The following is a 13,777-nucleotide window of genomic DNA, read 5'->3' on the forward strand; positions in this document are numbered from 1 at the left end:
CTAGTGTGCTGAAAATACAGTAATTACGAAGATAACTATCATGGAAACAAAAATATAGCCACATAGGTGTTGACAGTAGGTGAAAGCTTATTTGAATTAGTTTTCCCCCTGTATGAAGCTGTCAGGGTGCGAGCTGTGTTCACCTTGGAACAGGAGGCTCCTCGGTTTTCTCTGCAGGAGCTGGAGGGAGGCCTTCTGCTGCCGGAGGCTGCTCAGAGGGTAGTGGTTCCTCCAGTGGTGCCTCAGATTTGTGCTCAGGCTCCAAGGGCTTGGAGTCTGGAGCTGGAACCCGGAATGAAGTTGTGGGGGTGGATGTGGTGGTGGTGGTGGTGGTGGTGGTGGACACCTCTGGCTGTAAGAGTGCTGGAGGGGCTTTAGTGAATTCTGAACTGAAAGGTGGCAGCACGTCGTCCTGTGAGACTGGAGGTAGACCAGGAGCTGTGCCCTGTGGCTGGAGCTGATCATGGGCCGGGTGCTGCTGATGCAGTGACGCCTGCTTCTCCAGCGGTGGCCTGGGTGAGGACTGATCATCAGAGGGTGGCATCTGGGTGGGGGCAGTGCTTGTGGGTGTGGGGGTGTAGGGCGGTTCCTGGAATTCAGTGAGCGTGCCATCGAGTGGATACATATCTTCGTCCTCCTCATACGGCATCTCCTCCTCATCTTCGTAGTTGTACTCGACTTCCCCGTCGTAAATGTCTCCCTCATTTTCATTGTACAGCGCCCCCTCCTCCCCACCGTCTTTGACATAGCCTCCCTCGTCGCTGTACACGCCTTGGGGGTCTTCACCATCCCAGCCCGGGGAATCCTCTTTGCCGTAGCTGACCGAGGAGTGGCAGGAATGGTAGGAGTCGTTTTCATCGTAGAACTCTGAACCTCGCAAGCTCCCGCCATCCTCAGGAACAAACTCCTCACTGAGCTGCGAGCTGCCTCGACTCAACTCGCCCGATGAGGCATAACGACTGTCCGTGGGACTAAAGGGAGGGGGAGAGGCAGAGTGTTACGCAAATAAAACCCACAAAGGTTTACAAGTAAACTAGCGGAGCCCCCAGAGTTGTACGATAACAAGTTTTGCTGTCACAGTGACACTTAAGGATCTGGCGCTGGGGCAAGGGAGGGAGACCATTAACCAATAGGAAAAGAGGAGTAACTCTAAACCAACCAATCAGGAAACTCAAAGCAGGGGATCTGTGAGATGCATCTATGTAACTGTAAGGGAAATCATCTTTTCAGTAATGGGAAAGGTTGCTTTGGATACACACACCATACAGAAGCAGATGATTAGAACATTCAAATTTCAAAAATCTGAGCCATAAATAGTCGTATTCAAATGAAAAGAACGTGACCCTGGAGAGGTCGAGGGTAATTTATTAGTCTGGCACAACGAAAAAACACTCTTTCAGTAGATAAACAAGCGAATAATATTTATTCACAATGATGGATGAGACTATTAGACATTGAGACAGACCATGAGTCAGGGACACATTTGAGACTACAAACAAACACACACGCACGCCCACACACTGTTGTTATCTCTCTATTGATTACAGCCATGTTGGTTCAATAATGCAAAGTGCAAGAGGTGTAAAGAAGAGAACTGCACAATGGCTTTGGCCTGTGAGACACAGGGAACGCACGAGTTTGGGTGAATGGACACATAAAAATTCAATTACGACTCCCCTGTTCTCGTCAATTCATCGCCTATCGCAACGATCTCCCTCATATCCAGCACAAAGACGAACTCCGACTCTGACAAATGCTGGCATAATGCTCTAGTCTAAATACATGTCTGTTCTCTTTCTCAGAAAGGAATTAAAAAAAGAAAGAAAATGTGATGAAGATGAAAATAAACAGTCTGTCTTGGCCTCTCTGCTATAGGAGCCCATTATTGGGTTGGTGTCCTCCTACTGTCTCACAAGAGGAAATTAAACATGTATAATTATGGGAATAGGACAGGGCCCTTCTTGAAGTCATTGTGTAACAACAGGCTGCCACTGCAACAGATGCAAACACACACACACACACACACACAGTGAGTTTCTCAGAGACCTATCCACAAACTCCACCCAACAATTACTCGCTCCGTTTCAGTCATGAAACAACACGGAAATCTTTTCTATCACTCTCCCGCACAAATAAACCGAAAGGTGCACAGAACTTAAAAATGGAGAAGACAAGTATGAAACATCATTGCTGATACTGATTTCTTCGACAGGAACACAGTCAATGATAGATGCACGACCAGTGGTTTTCTTTTAAAAGAATATAGAATATATACATTTACAGAGATAGGGCGAGAGCGCATGCATGCAAGCACAGCGAGCGAGGAGGACGGGACAAGTCCACCACTGACGTCACAGCAAGACGGAGTCACAGGCCGGAGCAAGAGGAGGAAGAGGAGGAGGATTTGGAGACGAGGTACAGAGACCCACCTATCGGACAGTGAATGCCTACTGTCTAGAGAATACTGACGACTGGTGCGCCGGCTCGACCCTGAGCCTGAGTCGATATCGCTGCGCCCGTTGGTGGCTGAGTCTAAACTATCATAGTGTCTGGTAAGAGGAGCAGGGAGGAGGAGGAGGTGGGGAGGGGGGAAGAGGTGGGAGAGGAGCATCAGTAGAGCTCAGTGCAAATCTTTCAAAGAAAGCTTTAACCACACTGAGCCTCTGCTCTGACTGGTAAACAGGCAGCTTCACAGTGTTTCAAACAATAGCACTAAGACTGTCTTTCTTCATTCCTCCAATTCACACTGGATACCATGAGATCTGTTCTTAAAGCGATGCCATTGTAAGTGACAATTTCTTCAGTCCTAATTCTATGCAAAAAAACAACAACATTACAGACTTTCACTGAAGCTAATATGAGGATTCTGAGGCCTGGTGTATTCATATCAAGTGAGTAAATCCAAGGTTACTGTCTTTTTAGGTGACATTTCCTGCCACTGCAGCAGACAACAAAACACTGTCTGTGCAAAAACAAAGACGGAAATTAAAGAATAGACCGGCCATCTACAGCACATTGGAAAGTGCATTAGAAAGTGAGATCACTTTATGGCCTTTATGAACAGGAGGAATGATAACTGCAATACTCACTGACTGTTGTTTTAAGACAGTCTTGAAAAGGTGTGAACTTATCCTTTAAGTCTCTGCAAAAAAGACCTCTCTCTGAGGTTGAGCATCATCTTAACTTTCTGTTTCAACAATACATGGGTTTGATCATCTGCTGACATTAAAACACATGTCCAGAAATCCTCATGCATAACGCTGTGTCCAGAGTCCAGAAATGCTCTTATTTCCTGCAGAACAAGTTAGCACAGAGGAAGATCACATGCACACAAAAATGCAGGCACGCGGAAAAGATAACCTCAAAGGCCCACTTCATACATGACCTGTATACAAGAAGTGTTTGCCCCAGCATGCTTGTATACACTGGGGCCAGGGTTATTCTCTGGAGAGGGAGAGACAACATGTTACCATGTACAAAACAGTGAAACAAACAAGGCCGCAGGGTCTCAGCTGCAAGTCTCCGAATGGATTTAATCAAAAAGGAAATATTTTATTCAAGATGGGGAGTGTGATAACACATTTTCAGCACTAAACTGTTTTGTCCCTCTGGTGATGTTCCTTCCTGTCTCCCCCAAAAAAGCGCTTCTCCCTCTAAAGTTCCTGATACATTTTACACTGTTAATCTCATTGGTGCACATAAGCAATTTGTTGTGGCCATGTAAAGTGCTGGTTACCTCATGGCTCTGTGGTCATAGTCCAGCTCGTGGATTTCCTCGCTGTAGGATTGTCTATAGTGCTGGTTTCTCATGGGATACTGGTGCATGGAAGCGTTGGGCTGAGACGTGGTGTAGAATGGCGGCGGGATGCTGTTGCTGGTCTCACTGCGGTAGTCGCTGTCCCTGTCATCCACAGCGCTGTCTTGGTCCTCGTCTGTTCACGTAAAACACAGCGAGAGATGGGAGGAGACGAAGGTGCGAGTTGAGAATGATGGTCCAAATTGTCATTAAACAGTATTTGCAAACGCTTCTAATGTTTTCGATGTTTGGACCTACAAAGATGGGATTTTTCGGACAGCGACATCAGACTGGGTCTCGTCAGTGGAACAAATGTTAAATAAATAATAAATACCACAGACATGGAATTTATCCCACCTGCCACCACAGATCGTCATTAATGAACAATGAACTGGTTGATATTGAGTATAAATATCTTGGAAGTGTAGTCGACAATAAAGTTTGATGCCAATCCTCCAATTCGGAGGCCATCTGCAAGAAGGGAAAGCAACGTCTGTACTTCCAAAGGAAGTTAAATGTTTTTGTTGCAGATAGAAAAAGGATGTCCTTGTTTTACAATTCTTTCATCCAATCTGTTCTTACTTTGTCTTTAATTGCTGCTATGGAAATTTAGATAATGGACAAATATCAGCTGAGCCATATGCTGCCTGACAAGGTGACAGGTTATCTTTTAGCAACAAAGGTGGACCCCTGCACTACAGGTATGAAACACTTCCTCCAGGGAGGAGATTTAGAGCAGCTTGTTAAAAGGGCAATAGAAGAAGAGACTTTTCCCCCCCTGTGCAATTAACCTGTTCAATTTGCACCTCATCTAAAAATATTTTTAGTAGACCGAAATTGTGGTGTTGTTTCTTTGTCTAGTATGTTATAGAATACATCTTAGGAACATATCTGTACTTTTGTATTAATGGACATTTTATATATGTTTTTTGTGCTGGACTGTGTTTTTGTATTTTATCTTGTGCATCTGATCACAAGCCAAGTTTCTATCTGGGATAACTAATGACTGAAATGAACTGAAAATGGACTTTAAACTACTTTTTCTGTATCCTAGTGCCATGGTTTTCATTGTGCTCATACTGTATGTGTTTTCAACAAACATTGCAGAGTTTCAATTATTGTGATTTTATTTAATTTGACTAACAACTTGAGCTAAGAATCCATCAGGCGAATGGGGATCAAAGCAGAAAGGAAGTTCACAGAGGATGTGTGGAGAATAAAATATATATATATATATATATATATATATATATATATATATATATATATATATATATATATATATATATATATATATATATATATATTTTCATGGCATCTAATGGTTTCCAAGAAAAACTACACAAGATCATTACTTTAAGTGAGACATAGACAAAAATAAATACAGAATTACTCCACATCATTAGCAAAGGTGCATGAAAGAATCGTACACTTACTTTGTTGATCTCCCCACAGACTCCAATTACCTGCAAGGAGATGAATGTCATGTAAATTTAAGTTCAGAGAGCTCGTACGTGAGGTAAACCAGTGGTCATGAACTTGTTGTGTGAGTGTGTGAGCTTTTGTTTGAATGTTGTTGTCCACAGATTTATATATACACTTATTTACTGTATCCATCTGCTCCCTGTGTCATCATCACAGGACAGATAGACAGACAGACAGACAGACAGATAGACAGACGGACGGACGGATGGACAGACAGACAGGCAGACAGACAGACATGGTGGTGTGTGTCTGACAACCCAGTGTGCATGTCAGCTCACATTCATTACACATCTAGCACCTCGAAGTCACTCGAGTGCTCAGGCAGGCCTGTGTGTGGGATTCGCCACATCAGCATTTCTTGCCTCCCTCCCTCCCTCCACCCATTCCTTTCCTCATCTATCAGCCTCATTTGTGCCTCCTGTCTAGTCTTGTTTCCAATAAGTCAGGGCGACAGAGCAGAGGGAGTGGGCAAAGTAAGAACAGGAGGCATAAAAAGGACACAGATGACGCTGCTGACACTCACAGCACTGTGTGGATGGCGCATGTAGCGGTCGCTCCTGCTCCTCCTGAGAGGCGTACTGAGGGGGAAAAACACACAACGAGAGACATCTCAGAAAATGATCTGAGGTAAATTGCTTGTAAAAACATTGATTCTTGCATTTCTGCTGTTTTTTCCAGCCATTGAGTGCAATTACAGCATGCAAAAATCAAACATCTCATAAAAGATACCATAATAGTGATATTGTACATAATACTGTAAAGAGATGAAGAAATACAGATGACAGGGCAAAGAGAGTGATGGGAATGTGGCAAAGTTCTTACATCTTGATCTCTCATGGCATTAAGTTGTTCAAGTTTCTTGGCCCAGTATCTGGCCTCTTCCTCTGGAATGTCTGCAACACACAGGAAACACTTCACCACAATGCAAACAAAATATAATATTGGATATATGAACATCTCTCTTTCTATACAGTATAGATCTCTCTAACGAGATCTCTCTAACGATCAAAGGACAAACCTAGTGGCAGTTCAAAGCGTGTGTCGAGCAGCAGCCTGTGAAAGGTCGGGTCTTTGGTTCCACAGATCTCGTTCTCAGCCATGATCACATTGGAGTCCAGCGTCAGCCACTGACCTGGACCCTCCTGGAAAGAAAAGTGGAAGAGGAGTACAGCCATCCATCCATTATCTATACCGCTTTATCATCATCAAGGGTAGCGGGGAGTTAGTGTATCGCAGGACCCAGATGCAGAGACAACAACCATTCACACGCACATTCACACCTACGGTCAATTGAGAGTCTACAATCAACCTAACCCCAGTCTGCATGTTTTTGGAGTGTGGGGGGAAGTCAGAGAACATGGAGAGAACCAGTTAGGACAATATTAACTCTCTGTTCTAGACCTCTGAATACCTCTGCATCTCTGATGTTTTTTCAGCCATATAACAAGCATGATGTGAATCATAGATGAATGAACTGAGCACAAAATGGCAATTCAATCTGATAGTTTGACTTCAGTGAAGATCTCCGAATTGTATCCCAGTGACAAGAGGACTCCAGGAAGTCACTGTGCTTGGCTGCTGTTCACCAAGAAAAATACTTTCTACCAAGTATTTTATATTGTGCTCATGTAATGTATATATTTGAATTAGCCTAAACCTCTAATTGAATCTAAAAATGACACAAAAAAACAAAAACGAATTAAAAATAAAATATGTGGCAGAGAGTTATCAGCTCTCTCCAGGTCACACAAAATGACCTTAATAAAAGCGGCATTAAAAGAGATTTGCTTTCATTACCCATATGTTGATTTGGGTTATTCAATAATCACAATCATTCATCACTTATCGCTGTACATGTACAGTTAGTGTAGCCAGTGAAACCAAGTGTCAGAGCCAAAGCGAAGGAGCAGGTGGCAGTGTACCTCATTGGACTGCCTTATGCTGTGCAGCGGGATCCATAAGGTGCCCACCATGGTGTCCCAGATCAGCCCTTTATTCCACACCTCCACTGTGAGGCCCAGATCCAGGCGATTTATTTCACTGTTTGGCAGACAGAGGAAGAGGCAGGACAAGAAAGGGAGAATGAGTTAGGAGATAAGCATAGAAAAGAGGGTAAAATAATCAAAGGAGCTAAGGGGAGACAGGGTTGAATACAGAGAGGGTTTTCAATGGAAATCCAGCCTGTGCCGTCACGAGCTTCACTCAAATCTGGTGATGGATATGAGCTGTGATTGAATGTGCTGAGGGAAATGAGTCACTCAGCACAAGGATGGAAAATGTAGGTGATTGTCAAGCAGGTCGCTGACAAGATATAGGGGAGAGCGCGGATAGAACAACAACAGAGTCTATATATGTACGACAGACAAACGCTGAACCGTGTGCCTCGTTTCTCTATCTAGAGACAGTCATATACAGTAAAAAAAGACATATCGATTCATCAGGACTAACCAGAATTTGTAACATGACTAAATATCTGACTAAACATCTCTCATTGTTAAACTGTGCTTCGTAACCAAGCCCATGTTATATTTCAATCAAAACCTTGGAACCAAAAGCCACATAATAATTATGATAATAATTGATGATGATTATTGATTGGTGGCCTCCTTCCCCCTCCACTTCAACAAATGTCTTTTATACTCTGTGGCTTTATTTCTAAATCAGACTCCAAGTTATTCTCTCAATTTCTGAGATTTCCTGTATCATTACTTTCCATAATTGAACTGATTGACTTGAAGATTTTAGATAGTTCCTAGTTATTTACTTTTTGTTTTGAATCATGTATACAGGATTGATTTTTTTTAATTAAAAATAGCAATGATAATATGAATTCACTGATGACTTCATTTTTAAATATACACTTACTACACTTAATATACTACAATAACAAATCTTGAATATAATTTCCATTTAAATTCCTTCAAGTATTTAGTTGTTATGAGTAGTAGTAGTAGTACTAATACTAGTCTGGGACTCAGAGATATAATATCAATAAATGTAATATCAAAATTATTAAATTGGTTGTTAAAAAATGGATAAGAGGAAATGAGGCGTACATAGAGGGATCCAAAGAGAAGGAGAGCAAAGACTAGGTTGTGATTACAGTAGATTAAACATGAAAAACATAAAGGTGGCAAGACAAGTCATTCTCATCAGCTGTGTTTGGCAGGTATTCTTTTTATTTATTTATTTTTTTTATTTATTTATTTATTTATAACGAAGCCTGAGGGGACATCTCTATTCATGTGAAGTAACAGTATCCTTTACACATATAATGCATATAGTTTGAAACTCTTCCTACATTAATATGGACCAATACATCTGCCAAATGATGGACTAAGATAAAATATACCATCATAACTGCAACAGCAAACATATTACTCTTTCAAAATGCCTTTGAGTCCATTTTATAATCGTTTCGCTCTGTTAATGTGCAAAAATATGTTAAATCTAAAAGAAAAACAAAGCTGGAACGAAGCTAAAAGTAAACAGAGCGCTTCGTACTTAAAAGAGAACTCCACTGATTTAGCATTGCTTTTTTCCACGAACACAGACAGTTTTTTAAATTTTTTTTATGAATGCGATAGAAACAGAGCTTTGACTTTTCTATTTCTTGCATTCTTGTCTTGTCAAAGCCTGGTGCCTTCATTGCCCACAATGCAAAGTAGGCCCGGGAACAACAGTATGTGGAAAAGCCCTCTACTCATACAACCCCAATGATGACTTTGTGGGTCCAAGTGAAGGTACACTTTAGAGAAGGAGACAGTGAGAGAGGAGGTCTGAAGAAGAGGAAGACATTGCGAGTCGTAATTGTGCCCCATGGACTGTTCCCCAATTAATTAACATCAAGGGGGAAAGACGTGCTGAGATAAAAGAGGTGTAGAAGACTAAGGGGTGAGTGAGGGGTGAGTATCACTCACAACATGAAGTCCTGCTCCCAGCACGGCTGACTGCCGCGCACTGCGATGGTTGTGCTCTTAACATTCTGCACCTTCAGGGTCACGTATGTATTAAATTTCTCTGTGAAAAAAATGGAAAAAATACAAAGAGCACTTGTTATGCCACTGAGTGTGTTCAGCTCGGTTCATCGAAAAAATAAGTAACCACTTAATGATCTCCACATGCAAAGTCAAAGGTCATAACTCACCTTGGGGTCCATCGAGCTTGGCTTTCTTCACTGTAAACACATTGAGAAAACAAGTGGGAAATTAGTCCAACTATCAGAAGAGTGGGTGAAAATATAGTTTCATGAAAGCGTCATATTCCTCGAAAAAAATGTTTTTGCTTTGTGTGATTTGACTTTACTCTACAGTCCAGGCCTCTGCCTGTGGGGGGGGGGGCGGGAGTTTTCGAGGTCTGTGAGTCACTGGGGCAGAAGGGCAGTTTGTGCAGGAGAGCAGCCACATGCCTCTGAAGGACGAACTGTATATGTGTGTGTATATTCCTGTGTGGTTGTCAACAGGGGGTGGTGGATGAAAGACTACTGAGGTGCCACACTGCCAGCTCCTCCACACGGCGACCTCTGGAGGAACCGGACTGACTTTTAAAACCACAGTGACGTCAGGAGCCTTTTCATTATTCATTCAATCCTGCACCCTGTCGATGCCCAGCATCCCCGTCTGCAGCAGTGAGGCATTAATATTCAGAGCTCCTATTTTTAAATCCCTACGCTGATTGCCTCTTTTCACTGATGTTCCATTTAAGGAAATACAAGGAAAAACCCATTAAAATCGATCTAATTGGGCCACAACAATAAGCCTTTAATAGAATCTGAATGTGTGTTAATGGCTGGAAGAAGAAATCCTCTATTATGTATGACCTCCAGCCCAACTGTTCAAAATAGAAGAAGCTAGATCACAGTTATTTAATCAAGAAATTAAAAAAAAAAAAAATGATGGTTGCAAAAGTGTTGGTGACAAAGAAACACATTCAAAGTCTACTGAGAAGTCAGCGACAGCCAAGCAGGTATGATATCCATTGTGGACAAATTTGCCCCCAAAAATAGAATAACCCCAAACCGCTCGGTATCGTGCTTAAATATCGTAATGATCCATGAGGCAGGTGGCGGAGTAAGTGGTGTGGTAGAGCATGTGCTACTTAGCCAACTTCAAAGCAAAATCCCCTTCCTGATATTTCTGCTGCTGTCAGGGCAGTCGTGCCCACGGGGGAGGAAGGGTTCGTTTCGGTAGAAGCACCGAATACGCATTTGCCAGAGAGACGTTCGAATGAATCGTGTCTTTGCTTTAAACAGACAGCAAAATGACAGATGCACCGCGGCTGCATGCTTGCCAACACTGTCTCGCTCTCCAACACCGTCCCCTCCTCACCAACAGTCATCGGTCCTCCCTCACTCGCTCCATCACTCGCTCCTACAAGCTTCCCCTGCCATGTGGCAAGTATGCACGTGTGCTCCCTTTCTATCTCTGCCTCTCGTGCTCCATTAATCTCTCTGTGCAGCCGGATGCGGGCAGAGCGAGCTGCATCCCCAAACACTAAAAATAACCGCTTCAGTGTGACAGGGGGTGGGGGAGTGGGGGGCGGGGGTGTTTGCTTACAGCTCACAGGCATGAGACTAGCATCGCTGCAGTCACAGCACAGAGGAAAGAGTGAAAGGGAGTAGGTGTAACATATTTTCTGCAAACCCTGAACAAAAACCATGGAGCCCCTGCCACATGTTAGAGGACCTCATTGTCTTTTTCTTTACTGGGGAAAATTGGGACACATACTTTCACTGACGCCCCTGAAGCTAAAGGGTCTTTTTCTTATTTATTGAGGAATTTCCCAATCAAAGGCTTCCTAAGAGCAATTACACTGACACCAGGAACAACAATATAAACCTGTAGACAGGGAATTCAGGGAAGACTTTTGTATAGATTAAGAGAAATTACTCAAGTGCACAATTAAGTAACAAACAGTTATGGAGACTAAGAGGTCATTGTCCCCGTCTCCTCTGCTGGATACAGTTCAGTCACACAGCTGGAGTACACCTGGGGGAATGGGTCTGCATTAGTGATGATGATTAGAGTATAAAGGTTTCTTGTGACTGATGATTGGATACTCCTGTCATGAAGACTAATCAAAATCAGTGACAAAATGAAGACCGTCCACCTTAGATTAATTTCAGGGAATATAAACAATACATAGTAGTGGCATCATGAACAACACAATTCAAATTCTGTTTTATCTACAGTATGTATATTTCCATCCACAGTTCCAGAAGCACAAGTACTCAAGTCATTATCAAATCAATCAAGGAGATTATGTTTTCACCTGGTTTACCCTGTTTGTTTGTTTGTTTGTTTGTGTTTTTGTGATCAAAATTACGCAAAAGCTACTGAAATGATTTGTACCAAACTTTGTGGAGTGATGGGCAGGGCCGGACTGGGACAATCATTCGGTCTGGGAAATATAGCCCCCATATTTTATTTTGGCGGATTTAGTCCACCATACCTCAATCCAAAAAACACAAGTAAATAAAGTAAAAACAAAGTGTTTCCCATAGGATGTGAGAGACTAATGTGGATGGACGTCAGACCCCGTCTGGGGTCCAGGGCATGCTCCCCCAGAAGAACATTTTGTTGTTTGTTAGTAAGTTAAATCCATCAATCTGGTGAACTTTGACATAAATTTAGGAGGCTAGATATATAGAACTGGAATATAATATCAGACTTTCTGACTACTTTCATCAAGGTTCCTCGCTAATGATCTGAATATATATGTTAATGCTAAAGGCGACACTAATGAAGATGTCTTTCTTATCTTGCTCCGTTAAAAAGTTATAATGTGGGGATTGGCATCTTTCCACAGGGGATGGCAGTGACAGGAGGGTTGTCGGATCTGAATGTGCTTGTTCAGCTTCTGTGGCACAGGCTATCATTTAAAAAGCCTAACATCACGCGACACGGGAGAAGAACTTACACAAATCTCTGACGCAACAATGTCACATCACCGCTACTGAAATGTTTACATCAGCCTTAAAACTCCTTTTCAGCATGCAGTCCAAGGTGAACAGCTATATACTCATCATCCTCTCCATCACTTCATTCTGCTCACATAGCCACTGTGAAAAAATATAATATCAATATAAACCTGGCTGCAGGCCTGCAACCGAGTGTGTAGAGACTAATGAGAAAATGCCAGCAGAGACCTAAAATACCATTGGGGTTGCTATGCCGACAAAGCTTCAGGACATAAAGGGGCCACCAATGAGCCTGAATCTCAAACCTGACACCTGTGCAATCAGATTTAGCACTGGTGTCAAAATACAGTGGCTGCACCTTCATAAACATTTTGAGTCTGCTCCTTACAGGGGAGTATTTCTATCCATAATGAAACAATGAGTATCATTCTCATGGATGTACTCTGAGATTCCCGGTGAATACTTGAATCTGCTGTGAGCATGTCCAAAGTAGTTTACATTTTTGGTTTCCGCGTGAGATCAGATGTTATTGTCGGGGTTTCAGGAGATCCCAGGGATGATATTTATTTATTTTCACAAAACTGTCCACCCAGTTTTCCACTACACATTTCTGCCACTTCAATATGAATAAATGCTGACAGCAAGGGACTCCTCATTAAAAGAAAGTAAGTTTTGATAAAGGGAGGTCTTCTGTCTCGTTTGGAGCTGCTGATACTAAAATGTTCATCAAATCCCCATAGCCAAGCAAAACCAACATAACCTTCAATATTTTATATGACCACAGGTCAACTGCGAATCAGCCTCGAAGGCTCATCTTCAATCCAGTGACATGTAAAGGAAGAAGATTAGATTTATTTTCAGTCGACTTTCTATTTGTTTCTCAGTAGAAATAACTTAGTGTAGGCCAGACCATAGATTCCACTGGAAAAATGACAAATACATACACACTATCAATGACTGGAGAAAGGTATTTGAAAAAGTCGAGAATTCAAATTTAATTTTAAATGATTCAAAAGCAGAACATAATGGTTGTCATTGTAAAGCTCAATACATAGGATGATTTAAGAAGCTTGGGCTGAATCACGTGGGTTTTAAGAAATATCCCACTGTAAAGAAAGCCGTTTTTTTCCGCGCAATTACGCATGAAACTGAGAGGACACATCTGCTGTCGTGATGACTTTGGATCACGAATCATAAAACACCGCATGCCTTCTGTTGGACGCGGACAAACCGAAAGTGGAACAGCCTACGTCTTGTTCTGCCAAGTTTGACAGCAGCTGCCAGAAAGCACACACCGTCTCCACATATCGACCCTGGTGGAGCGATCGCCTGTTTTGTGAAATGCGCCCAGGCTGTCATGTATACACGGCTGACAGTGGGGTGGGGATGCAGGGCAAAAGACAACCAAACACTCAAATATGGAGGGAAAAAATCGCCAAAGAAGCCTACGACATGTGGAATAAACTGCATTTTAATCGCGTAGCAGATAATTAACAATATTCCTGTGTATGATGGCTATTCCACAACACCGGATGGATCGTTGTCCTCACAGGTCAGTCCACCTCAAAACAAAAATA

At 42.4% G+C, this 13,777-nt stretch overlaps 1 protein-coding gene across 13 annotated transcripts in view; it reads right to left on the minus strand.

Annotated features, from left to right (window-relative positions):
- unc13a (unc-13 homolog A (C. elegans)) overlaps window positions 1-13,777 on the minus strand; it is a 40,184-nt gene that overhangs the window by 25,844 nt on the left and 563 nt on the right. For 8 of the 13 annotated variants that reach the window (XM_035646962.2, XM_035646964.2, XM_035646963.2 and 5 more), the window contains exons 2-11: window positions 9,429-9,458; window positions 9,202-9,301; window positions 7,204-7,321; window positions 6,300-6,423; window positions 6,104-6,174; window positions 5,805-5,859; window positions 5,233-5,262; window positions 3,737-3,932; window positions 2,430-2,549; window positions 144-971 (exon numbers count right to left, since the gene is read on the minus strand). In XM_035646962.2, the coding sequence (XP_035502855.2) occupies window positions 144-971; window positions 2,430-2,549; window positions 3,737-3,932; window positions 5,233-5,262; window positions 5,805-5,859; window positions 6,104-6,174; window positions 6,300-6,423; window positions 7,204-7,321; window positions 9,202-9,301; window positions 9,429-9,458 (1,672 nt within the window). The remainder of the gene's footprint in view (window positions 1-143; window positions 972-2,429; window positions 2,550-3,736; window positions 3,933-5,232; window positions 5,263-5,804; window positions 5,860-6,103; window positions 6,175-6,299; window positions 6,424-7,203; window positions 7,322-9,201; window positions 9,302-9,428; window positions 9,459-13,777) is intronic. The other 5 variants (XM_035646973.2, XM_035646972.2, XM_035646970.2 and 2 more) reach the window with 1 other exon arrangement.

The sequence above is a fragment of the Scophthalmus maximus genome, chromosome 13 (genome assembly GCF_022379125.1).
Source record: "Scophthalmus maximus strain ysfricsl-2021 chromosome 13, ASM2237912v1, whole genome shotgun sequence".
Lineage (NCBI taxonomy): Eukaryota > Metazoa > Chordata > Actinopteri > Pleuronectiformes > Scophthalmidae > Scophthalmus > Scophthalmus maximus.